At 32.2% G+C, this 20,287-nt stretch overlaps 2 protein-coding genes across 2 annotated transcripts; one reads left to right on the forward strand and one right to left on the reverse strand.

The window, feature by feature from the left end:
* The first annotated feature begins 1,086 nt into the window (after positions 1-1,086).
* On the forward strand, positions 1,087-1,771 carry LOC107876479. The gene is made up of 2 exons (XM_047406939.1): positions 1,087-1,437; positions 1,529-1,771. The coding sequence occupies exons 1-2, from the start codon at positions 1,087-1,089 to the stop codon at positions 1,769-1,771; spliced, it is 594 nt and encodes a 197-aa protein (XP_047262895.1).
* Positions 1,772-2,995: 1,224 nt separating this feature from the next.
* Positions 2,996-9,693, reverse strand: LOC124896010. Its single transcript, XM_047406966.1, has 17 exons — positions 9,454-9,693; positions 8,855-8,921; positions 8,419-8,762; positions 8,128-8,238; positions 7,692-8,043; positions 7,489-7,610; positions 7,306-7,401; positions 6,934-7,059; positions 6,273-6,353; positions 5,897-5,977; positions 5,618-5,686; positions 5,381-5,461; positions 5,120-5,243; positions 4,803-5,007; positions 4,580-4,715; positions 3,208-3,338; positions 2,996-3,119 (listed from the first exon to the last, which is right to left on the reverse strand). Exons 1-17 carry the CDS (start codon positions 9,691-9,693, stop codon positions 2,996-2,998), a joined length of 2,490 nt encoding a protein of 829 aa, XP_047262922.1.
* Between the last annotated feature and the right edge of the window lie 10,594 nt (positions 9,694-20,287).

Raw genomic sequence — 20,287 nt, forward strand, 5'->3', positions numbered from 1 at the left:
GACGGGCAAAAAAAAAGGCAATTGCGATGCTTAGAGGTGGACTAGCTGATGGATATCGAAAAATGCCCCGTTATATATATATGTTGAATCAGGTATATCCTGGATCATACATTCGGATGCATAAGGCATTAGATAACAAGTTTAAATACTTGTTTATTGCCTTACATCCCATGATAAGGGGGTTCAAATTTTGTCTTCCAGTAGTAGTTGTAGATGGTGCATATTTAAGCGGGCCATATCAAGGAACGTTTGTATCGACGAGCACTTTTGATGGTGCAGGTATCATACTTTAAAGTATTTACATTTGGTATTTTAGCATTGTGCATGCGTCCTAGCAGATTATATGTCGCTCTAGTATGTATAATAAAAATTGGACTTGCTTAATGAGTACATAAAATACCAATATACGTCTTTTATTTTGTGTTTTTAATGTTTTCTATAAAGTAGATGCTAGTTTCTGTTTAAACAACGTTAGAATTTTCATTTTCATTTTAAAATTGAACGAGTAAAATGTAAGCAGATTTTATTTTTTGTGCTATGTGTATGATTATCTATTCTACTCAATGGTATATGTGTGATGTTGTAAAATATTCATACTTTGTTATATATTTTACATTTAGTATATAATTCCCTAACATTATGTTTACGATCTATGATGTACTGTTATACGTTATTAAAATGTGTGGAGTTATATATTTTATTTGATTTCAACATAGTGATACTGGTGGGACAACATGTATGACGTCATGTATTAGCTAAGTGTAAAATAATTACAGACCTGTGCAATGGTGTACATATATTATAGAACTATTTTTTTTTCATTTAGGATGTATTCTTCCATTAGCTTATGGTGTAGTGAATTCCGAAAATGACAATTCGTGGACTTGATTTTTTCATCAATTTAGAGAAGCATTTGGAGAACGGGACAACATGTGTGTTGTATCGGATCATAACGAAAGTATCATTAAAGGTGTGAGCATTGTTTATCCTAATGTTCCCCATCTTGCTTGTATTTGGCATTTATGGAAAAATGTTTGTAAATATTTTAGAAAAAGCAAAGACAGACTTAGTAACCTTTATTATTCCATGACTAAAGCGTATAGAAAAGAAGATTTTGATTACATTATGTCAAAGGTTGGAAAGGTTGATCCAAGGGTTAAGGAATATTTAGATGAAGCTGGCTATGAGAAATGGTCTCGATGTCACGCCCCTGTTAATAGAGGTAGAATGATGACCTCTAATATAGCTGAATGTATTAACGGTTGTTTGGTAAAGGTTAGAGTACTTCCTATTTTAGGTTTCCTTGAAGAAGTGAGGATTCTATTTGCTGCATGGAATTGTAAGAACAGTGAAATTGCATCTTATACAAACACAACGCTTGGGAGAAGATTTCAAGAAATACTAACTCATAATGGGGTTAAATCGTTGCGGATGACGGTATGTATTCTGATAGTTGAATCTACTTTTTATTTGTTATTAATTTTTATATTGTTAAATGTATAAAATTAATCATTGATGACAAGTTAAGACAACTGGTAGTTATCTGTACTGTGTGTATGAATCGGGAAGGAGGTACATTGTTGATATTGAGCGTGACACGTGTAGCTGTTATCGGTATCAAATTGATGAAATTCTGTGTGCACATGCAATTGCGGTTTTGAAGAGTATAAATATAGATGTAAAAGAGTATGGGCGTTACTATTCAGAACTGTACCGTCCAAACACCATTGTCAAGATGTATGAACTCCCCATAATTTTATGCCAGATATGAAAGATTAGATTGTACCAGATTTTGTTGATGCAAATGAAGTCTTGCCACCCAAATACAGAAGACCTCCCGGGAGGCCAAAAAAAGGAAGACATTTGAAATCTAGTGAATCACTTACAAGTTCAAATCATTGCGGTAAATGCGAGCATGCGGGCTACAACCGTAGGACGTGCGGTTTCTTCCCAAAAGAAAGTTGAAGATTTTAGTTTGTTGTTCTAAATGCTACGTGATTGTTTGGATATAACTACAGAACGTCAATTGTTTTTGTTTTTTGTTTATTTGCTTGTTGAAGTTTATTTTATGTTTTTGTTTGTTATGTGCTTTTTAATTATGATTGAATGTTTGATATTTTGGAAACAATATCACACAGTTTTGAATTATTACAGTTTATGACTTTACTGCTTATTATTGCAGCGTAGTAATATGTAATCTTAATGTATAATATATTTAACATTATGATATTATATGTTGACAACATGTATGACTTTTAAGTAAATGTTTTTTAAAAGCATAACAACTAATAATAATATGAATCAAATGAATTTGTGTGGGGATTATGGATTATACATTAAGATCTATGTATGAGAGTAAAAAATATTTTTATTTTGTTATCAGTATTATGTATAAATGTTGATACATTAAGTTTGTTTACAATTTACGATGTATTGTTATTTTTCTAAAAAAAAATTGAATACGAAGCTGTTTCAATTAAGCTATGAGACGTTTCAACATGTATGATGTTGTCTACTGAATTTCTTAAAAATAAATTGATACCTGTTCAATGTATAATTAACTCATAATATAATATTTACTTTTTTAATGTCATGAAAAAAAATAATGTTTTACATATATTTAATTTATTATATGTATGTGACATTTTATATATGTAAAATGTTGTTATACAGTCTTTTTAATATTGAGTTAGGTTAAATGAGTAATTAACAAATAAGATAGAATAAGTAGAAAAGAGTTTATGTAAATGTAAATGTAAATGTATTAGAACCAATAACTGCCATCCATATAATGTTGCCTAAAAATCAACATTTCAAAAAACATTACTGTATATAACTATTTAGCAGAAACAACAAAAAAAGCAATTAGAATATTTTTTAGAATGAGCTACTCCAATGTAACAATTGCACTTTCATCATGTGATTGGAGAAAAGTATTCTTTGAACGAGGAGGATCATCATTATCACTCGTATAATCTTTTTCTGCCTTCGTCACTCAGTAATGCCATAGTAACGAAGCATAACGTGCACGTTGACTAGCAGCTTCAAACTCACATGAAGGAACTTGCTGCCCTTCACTCAATATTTCTGCATATGCAGTCACAAATACCCCGCAGTCCCTGAATTTTTAATAAAATGAAAGATCGATAAGTATAGTAATTTACCATGATTATACATGTGAAATTTTAAAAAGTAAGAGACACTTACAAACTATCAGACGCTTGTTGTGGAATATTTTGGACACATTCAACATCAAATGGGTTGTGACTTATCTCACCAGTTTCCAGACGAAGTTTCCCTTCGTACGCTTTAAGTGTTGACCAGTCAACTCTTTCAGTCTTTTCAAAAAAAAATACTGTCCGACAAGTAAGTAGGCAGCATGACTGCTAACTTTCTTATTTCAGTTGGTGGTTCACTTTTCTTTTTGCTTGACAATGAGTCATATACGCGTATTGTTTTCTCCATTAACACAATTACAGCCAATACCCAGTGATATTTTTTTCCACAGTTAACAATAACATATACCTCATCAGCCAAATGCCATGGTAAACCAGTTGGAATACAAAATTCATTAATTATATTTGTTATAGCGATTTTATTAAAAGCACAAGCAACAGATTCTGCATAGTCTTCTTGCGTGGATATGTGATCTGTTTTAACTTCTGAAAAATAGCGTTAGTATGTTTTTTCCATATATGTTTTGAAGAAGCAGCTGGTTGTCGTATATCTATATGGATACCACTGCTGCAACTTTGATTTTTTTCTCAAATGATAGAATATCACATCTAAGTGTTGTATGTAAAAATGTTTAGGTTATGTTAAGAACTGAAAGAAAACTGCATATTAAGACGTTATTACTATGTATTGCGTAAGAAGTTGAATGAGTGACATGTTTCCATTACATCTATAATGTGATTCTACAGTCCATAACATGTATGATATTTATTCATACAACAGATTCTAATGTATATGTTTTAGTTATTAGTATGTATTGGGAATGTAAATTAGTGTATGATATATTAACAAAACATGTATAAAATTTGATTATATGTAATACTACATGTATAATCAATAGCATAAAATTAAATCCTAGTAAAATATTTTAGTTATTATTATTTTGCAACAAAGAACAGGAATGTATGATATATGTTAAAAGTCATTATTTTAAATGTGATTATACATTACACCACATGTATGATATGTAACTATACAATAGATTATATGTATTATGTATTTTAATTGTACAACAGATACTAATGCATAATTTTTAGTTGTTATTATGTATTGATAAATGAAAATAATGTATTAATATAACATGTACTAAATGTGATTATATGTCTTACCACATGTATTAAATTGTGTCATAAAATAAATTCGAAGTCATATATTTTCGTTATTATTATGTTTTCAACAAAGTACATCAATGCATGAGCTATTATAACTAAATGTATAATAAGTGATTGTACATAACACCATATGTATGATATGTAATAATACAATAGATTTTATGTATTTTGTAACAATTAGAATATTTTTAGTAAAAGTTTAAAGAATCATGATATAGTTGAGTTTAATTTACCTCATCATTCCAACACATTTTGGGTTGCATCATCAAGTAGAACCAATTCTTTGAGAGTGCTTGTGCAACAATAAAGTCCAATAGAGGAGAACCTAATCCTGGAGCATTTTTTAGATAGTGATTGTCTGTTTGTTTCCTGTAACATAAACAAGTATTAGACTTCACCAAGGTTTATTCTTATGTACCAAATTCAGTAATTTAATAAGCTTTCTAAAAAACTTACTTTGATGCATGATATTTCAGTAACCCAAGTTCAAGCCACTGTGAATAATCGTTGATCAATTGATTAGGCATGTCTTCGTAAATGGTACAACCATCAAAAGCATACCTCTGCTTCTCTTCATTATCAGAACTGCCCTCATCTTTAGAGCTCGATCCAAATTTTGTGATGTATGGTGACCTGAAAATCTTTGACTTTTTTTTTGTCTCTTTTAATAGGTGATTTATGTTTTACTTCACGAGCTTTTGCTGCTTTAAGCTCCCTTACTTGTGCATCAGGAAAGTCTGGTAGAAACTGACTATCTGGAAGTGATCACTGACTTTCCGTCACTAAATTTGGTGTAACAACATCGAATTTTTTTGTATTCGAAGGTGTTGACAACCCAAATATTAGTGTGTCTAAAGCATCTTGATCAGACTCCGTTAATATGACATTCACATCATCCTACAGATTAAAGATTGATGTGTTATGTGTAAAATCAAACATATTAATGTTTAACGTTAGTGATACCTAAACAACAACGATATTTATGTGGGTTTTTTTGTTTGTTTAAAAACAAAATTTGAACTGTAAAAAAATACCTGCAAATCTGTCACATCAGTACTATGATGTTTGTTCAATTCGTCAGCACAAAATGATTCTTTTGTGGCAATATACTCATCCTATTTTAAGTAAAATCATTATGTAATAAAATAAATATGTCATATATCTATATGTATCACAAATGTATAAAGGACTGTACTATGTCATACGTTTATGTTTTTAGACTTGAAGTGTTAAATCAGCAGTATTAAAATAGAAAAAAATTTAAAAAGTACCATCACAGGAGTATGCTGTTTTCCCAAATATTTGATAGTAGCTTCCTCTTTATCGAAAATAAGTGCATCCTAAATTAAGAGTTAAGTAGCATGCCGGAACACATTTATTAAAAGTAAGACATAGTTCTAAAGGATAAAAATTTGTAAAAGTGATTTTAAAAGCCATACAATGATGAACGAAAAGATGTTTACATAATTTGATATGTATTAGGGATGGATGTGAATGCATAAGAATGTAAGTTTTGAGTTGATAAACAACATGAAAAACTAATAATGTACCTCTAAATGTTTCATATGAGCGCTATGCTCTCTGCTCAGTTCTTCATTACAATTTGCTTTTTTTGCATCATTATGCTCATCCTACATTCAATCAGAATCATCATGTATAAAAGTCATGTTAATGTATAACGTAATGTTATACATTCAGTTGAATGTATAATGAATCTGAGACAGTATCACAATATGATAGTAGTACAATGCAAATTATTCAAAATAAGACAATGCTAGAGAAAATAAATTTGTAATACTAATTTGAAAAGCCTTATAATGGTGAATGAAAACCTGTTTATAGAATTTGATATCTAGTTGGTATGGATGTGAATGTAGAAGCATGTAAGTTTTGAGTTAATAAACAATATGAACAACCAAAAAATACCTCTAAATGCTTCATGTGAGGGCTTTGATGTATGGTCAGATCTTCAGTACAACCTGCTTCTATTGCGTCATTATGCTCATCCTACATTCAGTAACAAGTTTTATTTATAAAAAAATTAGTCAAAGTGATACGTTGTTGAAAGGAAAAAATATGGACTAGTGATTTTGAATTGATATGTATAACAAATGCATATGTATTTGTTATATGGGGATTTAATGTATAACATAATGTTATATATTTAAATGAATATATAACAAAGCTCACACATTCTTTAAATAAAAAAAATTCATTTTCTGTAATGTACTATTAGTATTAATAATGTATAACACATCAATATATATTTAAATGTATGTGTAGTAATATATATTTTACAAGTAAATCGATTTAAAATATTGTTATGGATTCAAAAACAAAACAACATGATAGACAAAAAATGTATCAATATATCTTCCATTTAGATAATGTGCGTGTTTTTCGATTCTTCTTCATGTCCCTCTTCTTGATCATTTATATGCTTATCCTACAAAAAATTGACAAGTAGTTGTCTGTACATTTAATCAAATTTATATAATGACGAATGAAAAATTTTTAATGGTTTCATATCTACATTGTATAACCATATCTATACATATCATATATATAACTTCTGATTGAATTTAACCTTAGCTATTGTTGGACATTCAGTATGAATGTGGACACAATCTTGGATCTCTGTTTTCAAAGGTTCAAGTACTGTTGGTTCATCATTTGTTATGTCAATGACTGGTCCCGTGTACTCATCTTCATGCTGTATAAGAATCCAACAAAAATAGGTTAAGATGTTGGATATATTCATATTTATCGTAACATGCCAATTTAATTTAGATTAACATTACCAACAATTCAGTCTTATGAACACTGTCATTTATTTTTGATCCTTCTTCTGCACCTTCTTGTTGATGATCAATTTTCTCCTCATATATTTCATGAATAATACTAATGTATGAGTATTTATTCAAAGTATTAAAAATTTGAAGGAAAAATTATTTTATACCAAAGATTCTTTATTCTCTTCTTTCTTCAATGCTTTAACAACCTCATTAGGTATATTGGAGATTAGTGTTTTCAGCTCAGCAATTTTTTCATTCACCTTATAACGTACAGATAAACAATAAGATATTAGAAACAAATAATGTTTTTTTTAAATTAAAATTTTTGAATAAGAAAATTAACTTACATATGTTTTGATGTAACTCTTTATCTGCTCCATATCTAAATTAGACTTAGAAGTCCTTTCAGGCATTGAGGAAGACGAAGGAACAAACTTGAGTTGTTCGCGCTCAGGGGAAACACCAATTTCTATTTGATGACAATGATCAAAATCAGACACACGAATTTGTAGTTTATCTATTAATTGTTATTATTTTTTGGAAAACATACCCGATACACGACATACTGAATGAGAACTTGTTGATTTCTGTCCATTTGTCGCAACTGGACTAACTTCCTGAAACATAACTGTCTTTCTTCTTTTGGATAGTTGTTCAGTTGATACAGGTTTAGCCAAACGAGCCTTTCTTAGAAATTCCTGAGTAAGTCCAGTGGTGAAATCATCATAGTCGTCATCTCCAGTGACAACACGCGATTGATCTTCATCGCCTGCCGTTTGCATTTTCACAGCAACAGAAGAGGAAACAACAAATATAGGATCAAAAACCACAAAATCCTCAGAGAAAGACAAATCTAAAGTACGAACTTCTTCGTTTGTAGGCCGTAAATTCTTGAAAGAACACTAAAAAAATTATTTTAAAATAAAATATTAGAACTTCAAAAAACTGAGTATAAAATAAAAATATTTAACATGTTATACAATTACCTTACTGAACATGCCAGACATAAAAGATTCGTACTTAGGCCTTGTACACTCAACAGACCAGTTAAGTATTCTTGGGATGATGTTTTTATGTCGCAAAGCAGTTTTTTTTATCTAACGTAGAGCAACACTCAAAAATTCAGACATTTAGAGCTGGGGTATTCCACCCAAAGAATATAACTGCTTTGAGACTTTGAAATCCTGCCGCCATGAGTTGATCAACTTTTCAAAAGTTATCTTTCCCCATGAAAAGTGTATGTAGTGACCATCCTCGGCCATTTGGAAGTGAGCTACATTGATTGGTGCTTCTTTATGCTGAAATAACATGAATGTATGAATAAAATATAATATTGCAAGGTTCAAAGCATCTTCAGAGTTCTCAAAATTTCCCATCTTCACACGTGTTATCAGTTTTGATCTAGTTATACCACCTCCAGATTCAGGAAAATACTTCAACATCAAAGGAGATTTTGATGATGAAGTATACATAAACTCATCAATATCACCGGTGCATTTCATGCCGGTGATAATGGTAAATTTCAAAATCTTCCCCTGCACATGCACATGTATCTCGTCCTTAATATGTTGTTGGATTTCTAGCATAAGGAGCATTTTGAAATCTGCCCAATCCAGTTGCACTGCGGAAGGTCAAGAAAAATCTCAAATAACGTATTTCTAAATGCCCCCAAAACATCTTATCCAAAATAAGACTTTATGTCTCCAGCAAAACCACGGTTGAATAAGCTCAAAATATGCAAAGAGTGCTCCGGTACTTTATCTATACGATATTTCATGCCCTGAAAAGAAATACAATAATTGCATAAAAAGTTACACATTTTTTAGATGCAATAATGTATAATGTTGCATACTAGAATAGTTCACATTAAAAACATGTATGACATATCAATTATTCAGATGTATAATGTCACTTTATACATTATGAAAACCTCACTAAATTCAATGTCACTTCATAAATTCAATGTCATTAGCAGATGTAAAATGTCACTTGATACATTAAGAAAACCTCACTAAACATATATGTATAATGTACAATGTATAATGTCAGATTAAACATGTATTCGCCTTAAACAATGTATAATGTTAGATTATTCATTGTATACATTGATAATCAAGTATATACAATGTATAATGTCAGATTACACAATTCACCTTAAACATATATGACATGTAATGTTGTCAGAATGTGTAATGCAACATTATACATAACAAAAACTTCATAAATGTATAATAACACACCCAGATTCAAATGCCTCTTATACGTAATAAAAACATCCAATGTATAAGTAAAGTATAATGTTTTATCAATACCTTCGGAAGACGTGGTCTACCGGAATCATCAAACTTCTTCTTTCTTGCCATTTTTGAAGTTGATTTCTTTGATTTGGAAGTGGTTGCTTCCTTCAATTTCTTCATTGTTGTGGGATCATTTCGATGCTTTGAATGATTCTCTGTGAAATCGAGTTCTTCAAAATCAAATGTACCAGGAACAAACCCAACAGGTATATCTAACTGACTAAGTCCTAAACTAAAGTTAGGACAAGAATCCATTAGCAAATTTTTTCAGTAATTCAATTAACCCGAATCAACTACGAAACTTGAAAAAACTTGCAAAAATGTGGTAAATCCTTAAAAACAAACATGCATTCATAAAATAAACTGAAAAATACAAAAATAGGTAATTTTGAAAAACAACAACAACAAACCAAGAATCGAAAATGTATTATATGAAGAAAACATAAAAATCGAACTACTAAACTTGAAAATACGGTAAAACAAACATGCAACCACAACAAATATACAGTCAATTTTAAAAATTGAAAAAGTTGAAAAAAAAGGAAAAAAACCTTCTTCAAACTTACAAATTGTAACCCCCAGAAATACGATTCTTTAATTTTGTCGAGAATAAGGGAATTCAATTATGGAGTAATTATCGGATGTTGTGGGAGGATATGGGGGAGTAAAATATGAAAGAGAAAACCTCTTTAGATATGTATAATGTTTTAAGAGAGAGAAAGTTGGAAATAAAGGGATTTTTATAAATATTTTGGTATATGTGTAAATACTTTGCCAAATTGGTGTATTATGTAATAAGAAAATTTTAGTTGGTGTATATATGTAAATTTTAGTACTCTTTTTAAGACCCGTTTGATTGGGAATGAGTTATTCTGAAATTAGTTATTGCAGAATTCAAGAGTCGGGATAGGGGTCGGTATCACATGTTGGGAGTCGGTCTAGGGTTGGGGATGGCTCTCGAGTTTCTGGAATAAGGATTGAGCATCGAGAGTCGAGATCAGAGGTCAGTGTATATTAGATATTGTGAGGTAGATTCTAGGGTCGGGTTCGAAAGTCAGATTGAGGTCGACTAATTTGAACGCGCACTGCAGAACTCATTCTAGGAGTGTTGCTTTCAACGAGACTTTCTCCATACTTGAATCTTGAACCCGAGACCTCTGATTGACGATGAAATAGTCTTCTCACTACACTACAATACATGTTGGTGAATGCAAATGTCTTTAGTGATAAACATTATCATTTGGTGTGAAGTATAAGGGATAAATTATTTCAGGATAAAATAAAGGACTGTTTTATCCCATGTTTGATGTCAGGTATTAGTTAGTACCGAAATTATTTATCCCACCATCTATACCTTAGTGATGGAATAAGTTATTCCATAAACATGGTGGGATAACTAATTTTGGTATAGCTAATCCCAAAATTAATTATTTTGAGATAACTCTTTCCCAATCAAACTACACTAATAGTTCTACTTCAGAATTTTATGTAACTTTTTTTTTCATAAACTAGTTTAACCGCACGTGCCTCACACATGTAACTTTTGATTATTTAAAATTAAATAATTTTATCTATTGTAGAGATTTTTAATGAAGCATAAAAGTTTAAATCACTTTTCAAAGATTCTTCACACATCTATAATCTATAATCTATATTTATATCTATAATCTATATTTATAATATATTAAAAGTGTGAAGACCCTTAGAAAAGTGATTTGAACTTTTGCCCTTCAATAAAAGTCTTCATTTTACACAAAATCGTCTTTTTACTATTTTTCTAAATTTAATAATTTAAAATTAACTAGGAATGTAAGAAAAATAAAAACTCGAGTAACCAAAGATGAAAATTAAACAAATAAAGGGAAAGAAAGAATGATTAAATTACGAGAAGAAAAATCATAAGAGAAAGAAATAAAAAAGAACACAGGAAAGGTAAACAATATAAAATTTTGCAGAATTTTCCTTATTTAAATCATAAAATTTTATTTAAAATTAAGGAGTCTTAAAATATATGATAAGGAAAAAAAAATATGGGGCAAAAATATTAGAGATAATAATTAAGGAAACCTAAAATATACGGTAAAAAAAATTAAATAAGGATAAACTTGGAAAAGAATAAAAAGTTGATTAAAAAATTCATGCGTGCAATATTTTTCAATTTTATTTCACCTAGAATTCTTAGGTCATGTATATTTTACGTGTTTTTGGTGAATATACTTTCTTTTGGGTTTTAGGTTGTTCATGTTGTTTGATTTAGATTTTTTTTTTTCGAAAATCATATTATAATATTTAATTTATTTTGTATTGATTTTGTAGGTATTTGAAAATGGGTGATAATGATAATATCAATATGATCGATGAACAAAATTTTTTAAAGGTAAATTAATTTTCGATGCCTTATTTTGTTCAATCAATATTGTGTATAAAAAACTCCTTCTTTGGATTGAAGATAAAGAATTTTCATCATATGGTTAACAATGGAAGGACTTCAATCATTCCACCACCATTTATATTGATTTGAGACTTATGAATTTATCAATATGATTCGAAGATTCGATTTCAAATTTGACAAGTGTTTTGAAGTCCTACATACGATAAAGGCTAAGATAAATAAATGTCTTATTAAGTTCATTCTCGAAAGAGAAAGAATTTTCTCTTTCTATAGATTAGTATTTTGATAAACTTTAGAAGTAATATTATTCAACTTATTTATATTTATATGTTTGTCTTTATATCTAACAACTTTTACTCTATTTTCAACAATCAAGCTATGATGAACAAGTTTCATAAGGAAGTGGTAGTAGCTATAATTGAGAGCTAGGTTTATCACAACTGGAGACACAAAAGGACTTATGTATAGATTAGTATTTTGATAAACTTCAGAAGTGATATTGTTCCGCTAGAACTGGCAGTAGGTTGGAAAATATTATATTTTATATCTAACACTAGGCAATAGGTTGAAAAATATTAAATTAATAATTTGCCACTTTTTGTTAGTCACAAGATATTTGAGGTGCAAATGTGTGTAAAGCAAGAAAGATAATATCATTAAACATTTTAAGTTCCATAATGTACCAATACCGAAAGGCTAAAATTTCATTACTTAATTTCAGCATTAATTACATCACATATTATTAGTTATACATGCTACAAATAACTAATAATAGTGGTTTACCAAAAAAAATAATAGTGAAAATACTCCCTCTATTTAATTATTTTTATTTGTCATGCTTCGCTTTACTAGAGTAAATTTGACTAATTTTTGAAGCTAAATTTATGTAGATTAATTTTAATATTTTAAATTTAAAATTCCTTTTATAAAAGATACATTGTAAAATGTTGGTCAAAGGTGATGATACAGTTTGACTCTTAAGATGCAAAATCTAACAAGTAAAAGTGAATAGAGAGAGTTGTTTTTGAATTATTTACTTTTGATTTTAGTTAAAATATTGTATTTATTTTAATATTAATAATTTTTTATTGCTCGATATAATGTACACGTGCAATGCACGTATGGTTAACTAGGTAATATAATAATGTAAACATAATTAAACATATATTTTAGTGTAAACACATAGATATTTTATCACTAAAAGTTTTAAGTGGTTGATGGATATCACTTTTGCGTTTGTTATATAGTATCTCTTCCCCTTGCTTTGTGGTACAATTTTTTTTTTTATATTTAAAATATTTTCTTGTTTTTAAAGTCAAATCTTTACAAAATCATTGATTACATTTTTATTACATGTTTAAAACTTTTAAAAATTTGATATTTCTTAAAATTTTTCTTATTGTAACATTTTTATATTTATTTTTAGATTTTTCAAATCTTCTTAAAAAAAATAAATTTAGTTGATTTAGAATTCTTAAATAAATGAAAAAGTATTAGTTATCATTAATTTTGATGAGTTCTAATAAGGAAAGATTTTACCATAAATATATTTATTTAATTTTTAACTCTTAAATATTAGAAAAAATAGTGAACAAATAATTTTAACTAAAATAATTTTTTTTAATGAAGGGCAGAAAGTTCAAACAATATTTGTAAGGCCTTCACACTTTTAATATATATGGCCATGGAAAATGACATCTTACAAAATTTCAAAAAGAGTAAATACATAATTACCTCCCTGATCTTGTCCGAGTTTTGCAAAAAGAGACTTAAGCTTTAACTTCGACCTATTACCCCACGATTCTTCTTTATTTCATTGCAAATACGTCATTTTTCGCTAAATCTCAGTCATAATAGAGAGAGTGAATGCATGCACCAATCAGGTGCTGCCACGTGTCAAATATTTTTAATTTCATACTTTATTTATTTTTTAATAAATTTTTTCCTTTTTATTTAATTCATCACCTCCCTCTTCCCCCACCCCACCCCGCGTCCAACAGCTACCTCCCACGCGTCCAGGTCCAACAGCTCCCCCCTCCCCCCGCGTCCAGTTTCCTCCATTAAAATGGAGCTTAAAGCTCCTGTACAATCTCCATTTAATGGAGCTTTAAGCTCTATTTTTATTTATGACCCCACCCCATCCAACACCTCCCTCCCCCATTTTCGTCCAGTTTCCTCCATTAAAATGGAGCTTAAAGCTCCACATTAAAATGGAGATTGTACATCAAATTTCCTTTTTAAAATTATGGTGATGATGATGTTGTTGTTGTTGTTGCGTTAATTGATGTTGTTGTTGTTGTAATTGATGTTGTTGTTGAGTTATGGTGACGAAGAAGAAGTTGGGGAAGAAGATAATGGTGGATGAGTGGTGTTGCAGGGGTGGGGTGGGGGTTATGAAATAATTTTAAAAAATAAATAAATATTAATTAAAAAAATATAAATTATATAATAAATTATTTACACGTGGCAGCTTCTAATTAGTCAAAAAAGTCAATTTTTACCTTTTCACGCGTTTGTGGCACGTGTATACATGTAGAGGGTCAAAATAGTGTATTTGCGATGAAATAAAGAAGATTCATGGGGTAATAGGTCGAAGTTAAAGTTTAAGTGTTTTTTTAAAAATTTCGAATAAGATCAGTGGTGTAATTATGTATTTACTCTTTCAAAAATGAAGTTATTGCTATTATCTGCCGTCTTCTCAAATTATGGTTTCATATTTACATGACATTTTTTTTAATAAAATATTATTGGTCATATCAGATTTTTTTTAATTGCATTTGGTTTAGTAATCTTATAAGAGAAATTTTCAAATTTTTTTAATTGCATTTGGATTAGTAATTTTATAAGAGAATTTTTTTAAGTTGAGTGGATAAATTAAGGATGATAGTGTAGATATATTTAATGAAATATATGTATCAGAAGCACATATATCTTTGTTGAACCATTTCACTCTTTCCTTATTTTTAAAAATAATTTTTTTATAAAATCATTGATTACTTTCAATAAGTGGAATATCTTGTAAATAGCAATGTTATTAACTTATAAGGAAGTACGCTTAGCTTCTTCTTAAAGTGATAAGATTACTCTCTTCATCACATTCAGACTCCTAGCAACGAGCGAACTTCCCCAAGAACACCATAACCCCCCGAACCACCGGATAAAACTGATAACCAAATGGCTATCGACTCTACTAACAAAGTATCATACAAGGATATGGTGAAAGGAAACAATCACACTTCCATGGATTACTCCTTCTCTTGCTAGTTAGGCTCACTCCAAGAACCACCAAAAGATACAAATGAGCAAATAATACTCTCCACGGAAGATAGGCAAAGGATCTACGAACCATGGAGATTCTCAGTCATTATCAAAACGGTGGGTATAAAATTCAACGACCAATATCTTAAGACTAAATTGAATGACATATGGAAGATTCAGGAAAGCTTTGCTCTTATAGATCTGGGTAAAGAATTCTTTACAGTGAAATTCGCTAGTGAAGAATACCAAAAAAGATCTCTACAACAAAGTCCCTGGTTCATTGCAGGTTCCTACCTTTCCGTGCGAATTTGGGAGCCCAATTTCGTACCAACAGAATCAAGAATTCAAATCTGGATTCGTCTGCCCCATATGCCTATGGAATTCTACGACTTGGGAATTTTGGAACGCATAGGAAAATTCTTGGAACTCTAGTCAAAGTTGATGCATACTCATCCTCTACCTTAAGAGGACGTTATGCACGAGTATGTGTCCAGATCCCACTCGAGACACCATTGCTAACATCAATACTCATAGGGGACCATCTCCAACAAATCCAATACGAAAGAGAGGGTTTCCTCTGTAAAGTTTGTGGTTGTCTTGGCCATACAACTATAGGATGCAAAATCAATCTACCGTTACCAGAAAATCAAAATGAACAGTCGTCACAGAACCTAAAAGAATCAGAACAACGCATACAAGAATGGCAAACGGTTATCTTCAAACGAGGGAAAAGTCACAAGACAAACTACACTAGAAATCACATAACCAAGGCAGTTCTAGGTAAGTATTCTAACTCTCACGATGACTGGATAGGACCCTCAATGTCCACATCTAGAATCAGTGGAGGCGAAGAGGGCAAAGCACCACTTTTACCAAGTGGGCCAAAATGATAAATGGGCCAAGAATAATTATCCTCAACAGAATAACAAAGGGAAAAATTTGGTTAGCCCAACTCCTAAGCCCACTCCTGAGGCCCAGTCCAAGGGAACCTAAAGTCCCAATAACCAGCATAAGGTTTCCTTGACTAATATTTCTTTAGGAACTAAAAAGGATATTAATGCTAATCCCAATGCTGAGGTCTCATCACTCACCCAAAAAGTCTCCAAACCTAAAAATCTGAAACCCTCTTCTTCCTGTAATACTCCACCAATGGCTCCTAACCTAAACAAGCAAATCACTGCTAACAGTCAAATCAAAGATATTGAAATGACTAAGGAAGAAGACACTCAGGATATTATCTCCCCTATTCATCTTCCCTCTAACACTAATTACCAACACAACAACCATAACTCCATTCCTCTTCTCACGACTTTGGAGAAGAAAGATAATGAGGATTCCAACAAGCCTCCTCAAAAACTCCAACCAGAACCTCATAACATTCACCACTCCATCACTACCCTTAAACCACCAACCAATATCTTGGCTGGAGATGGGCCTACTAGAACAAATGGTATCTCTCAACTTAACCTGGGAAGGGTTTCACTTCTAAATCCTCATTCAGAATCCCCATTACCTAGCCTAGTTAATCATGGACGGGATAAATCAAGGGTTCAAATCATATGGTCAGAACATATGGACGACATCCCTTATGAACCTAACCAATCAACCAAATCCAATCCCTCCAACTCCACACTTGATGAATGCAGATATGATTGACATGAGTCAGACTCTACCCTTCTTTCCTTCCAAAATAAGGGAACTGCTGGAACAATGCCCTCTTTTTGTGAATGTATCTGGAGAGGGACAGATAGACCTGACACCTCCAGGGCCTTCCCTGAATCTACCCTTAAACTGGGAAAGGGACAAAATACTGGAAACACTAAGAGAAGGAAATATGGAACTAGAGGGAATACTACAAACTCTGAAAGTTCCAAAAATATAAGCCATAACCCTAGAAAGGCCAGTCCATCTCACATTCGAAGAGGTAACAAGCGAGATTTTAATTCTCCTTATTCTCAAAGAGATCAACAAGCTGGACCTAGAGATAGTTTCCCCATGTCCAGCGATAGGCGCTTATTACAAGACCAAAATGTCACCTCTATCTAAGAAGAGAAAGAGACAAGACTCTGTAATGGGGAGGGGAAAGGAGATCCTAATAGATATCTAGGAATGGGACATACCAACCATGCCAATGATGAATTGCATCATTTGGAACACTAAAGGGGCCAACAATACTGAATCCAAGAGGCATTGCAAAGCCATGATAGAGATGCACAAGCCCATTATCCTGGCACTTCTTGAAACTAGGATGGGGGATTATAACAAGCTTGCTGAGGACTTGGGGTTCTCAAACAAAATTCAATATCCTGCAGTGAAGACATCAGGGGGTCTGGTCATTATGTGGAATGATCATAATATCAGTATTAATGACATCAACATCTTCTCTCAAGGTATCCATGTAACTGTTCAGGTTAACAATCCCTCTTCTTGTTGGTACTTCAGTGCTATCTATGCTAGTAACCACTTCTATGATAGAAAAGTTCTTTAGAATCAACTTACAAACCTTTATGATACCATTAATAATGACATTCAAAAAGCCTGGTTGGTGGGTGGGGACTTCAATAAAATTCTATCTTCCTCTGAGAAATTTAGAGGAAACAGTTTTAATTCCAGCAGAGCATGCCACTTCTGGGACTGCATCAACCAAAGTAACCTCATTGACTTAGGATTTAGAGGAAGCAAGTTTACATGGACAAATAAAAGGTATAGGAATAGAAGCTCCCTTATTCTTGAAAGACTAGATAGATGCTTTGCAAATCAGGCTTAGATTGATCTTTTCCCTGAAGCTTCTGTTACTCATCTCCCTAGGACTCATTTGGATCACTCTGCCTTACTGATTTGTCTCAAAAGAAACCTTCCTATCAGTTTCAAGCCTTTCAGAATGGAAACAATCTGGTGCTCTCACCCTTCTTTTCCTGATATGGTTAGGAAATCTTTTGACTCTTCAACCTTAAATCTTACTCAAGCTCTAGCACACTTCCAAGAACAGATTACTAGATGGAATAGAGATGTTTTTGGAAACATCTTCCACAAAAAAAGAATCTTCTTGCTAGAATCGAGGGTATTTAGAGATCTAGAGCTTACCCTCATAGCCTTTTCCTCTAAGAACTAGAGCACACCTTGGTTAGGGATTATAGCTTAATCCTTCAACAAGAATAAGAGTTTTGGAGACTCAAATCCAGGATAAGCTGGCTTGCTGAAGGAGACTGCAATACCAGATTGTTCCACACCTCTACTCTAAATAAGAGAAGAAGGAATAAAATTAATTCTCTTAGGGATGATTCTGGGAATTGGAACTACTCTGAAGAGGATATTAAGAATTCTATCTTCCAATACTACAACAATCTTTATTCTACTGAGCATCATGTTGCTCCTTTGGGTTTCCAACTAAACCCATCCTCTAGAGGATCCATCTGCAAGGAGGACCACTCCAGACTTGAGGCCATTCCTGAAATTTCTGAGATTAAATCTGTTGTTTTTTCCTTTAAGCCTGACAAAGCTCCTAGCCTTGATGGTATCCATCCCCTACTTTATCAAAGGTACTGGGATATCATTGGCCCAGCTGTTGTCAATTTTTGTAAACAAACCTTTCATAAAGCCACTATGGAGGAGGCTGTAAACAACACCTACCTTTGTTTAATCCCTAAGTGTAGGAATGCCATTAACCTCAGGAACTTCAGACCTATTGGGTTGTGTAATACTCAGTATAAGATCATTACCAAAATCATAGCTCATCATTTGAAGCAACATCTCCCTACTCTGATCAGTCATACTCAATCTAGTTTTCCATCCACTAGACGTGCTGCTTATAATGCTATCATTGTCCAGGAATACATCACCCACTTTGCTAAAATGAGAGAGAAAAAAGCCAACATGATCTTAAAAATTGATCTTGAAAAGGCTTTTGACAGAATTGAATGGTCCTTCATCAGGCAAGCTCTATTCTTTTTTAGTATCCCTGACAAAATGCTTAAGCTCATTATGTCTTGCATCTCCACTTCCAGCATCTCCATACTTATCAATGGGGGTAGGACTAACTTCTTCAAGCCTACAAGAGGGATTAGGCAAGGGGACCCGCTCTCACCCTACCTTTTCATCATGTGCATGGAGCTATTCTCTAGAAGGATTGATTATGAGGTGGATACTCTTAACTGGACTCCCATCTCTATTAGCAGAAAAGGTCCCGGAATCTCTCATCTCTTCTTTGCTGATGATCTTACCCTTTTTGCGAGAGCTGATGGAAAAAACTGCCATACTATCATAAATACCCTAAACAGTTTCAGTCAACATTTAGGTCAAAAGATCAACATCTCCAAATCCAAGATCATTTTTTCTAATAATTGCAACCATGATGAGAGGCTGCTCCTGGCTCAAAACCTTAAAATCAAGCCTTCACAAGACTTTGGTAGGTATATAGGTTTCCCTATTTTCCACCAAAAGCCACTAATTAGGGATTACGACTTTATCCTTGACAATCTTAGGCAGAAGCTCAGTGGCTGAAAAGCTACATTACTCAATATGACAGGAAGAACTATTCTTGCTAAGACTTCTTTAGGAAGCATCCCCAACCATATCATACAATTTATTCAACTTTCTAGACAAATTCTTGAAGCCATTGACAAGATCCTAAGAGACTTTATCTGGGGTTCCATCTCTGACAAGAGGAAACTGCATTTAATTTCTTGGGATACTGTCACTAGACCAAAAATTGAGGGGGGTTTGGACATCCAAATAGCTAAGTTTAAGAACAAGGCCTTGCTCATGAGTCTAGCTTAGAGGTTTACTCATCAACCAACAACTCTTTGGACTAGGTTCTTAACCAACAAATACAACTTCATTGAAACCGTTCAACCTACATCAGGATCTAGGACCTGGATCAGTCTAGCGAAGGCTTGGCAGACTTGCACTAAAGCAAGCACCTGGAGTGTGAAAGATAGTCATCATGTTAGATTCTGGCTGGAAAGATGGCTACCAAATAACACTCCCCTTAGGAATACCATTCAAGGCCCCCTTAATAAAAATGATGAAGATCTCAAACTTGCTGAGGTCTGGACCAACTCATCTTGGAATTTTGACAATCTTTCCATTAACCTTTCCTTCGAGACCAAGCATCTTATTGTTAACTTTTTTTTCCGAATACCAAAAGGTCTATTGATACTCCCCTTTGGAGACTTACTGGTAGTGGCAAATTCTCTACTA

Source organism: Capsicum annuum, chromosome 1 (assembly GCF_002878395.1).
Source record: "Capsicum annuum cultivar UCD-10X-F1 chromosome 1, UCD10Xv1.1, whole genome shotgun sequence".
Lineage (NCBI taxonomy): Eukaryota > Viridiplantae > Streptophyta > Magnoliopsida > Solanales > Solanaceae > Capsicum > Capsicum annuum.

Coding starts and splice junctions, on each gene's coding strand:
- LOC124896010 (XM_047406966.1), bottom strand. CDS start 9,693: ATGGATTCTTGTCCTAACTTTAGTTTAGGACTTAGTCAGTTAGATATA. Junction 7,402..7,488: donor AGAGTTACATCAAAACATAT/GTAAGTTAATTT, acceptor GTACGTTATAAG/GTGAATGAAAAAATTGCTGA. Junction 6,354..6,933: donor AATGTCCAACAATAGCTAAG/GTTAAATTCAAT, acceptor TACTGAATGTAG/GATGAGCATAATGACGCAAT.
- LOC107876479 (XM_047406939.1), top strand. CDS start 1,087: ATGACTAAAGCGTATAGAAAAGAAGATTTTGATTACATTATGTCAAAG. Junction 1,438..1,528: donor TTAAATCGTTGCGGATGACG/GTATGTATTCTG, acceptor TGACAAGTTAAG/ACAACTGGTAGTTATCTGTA.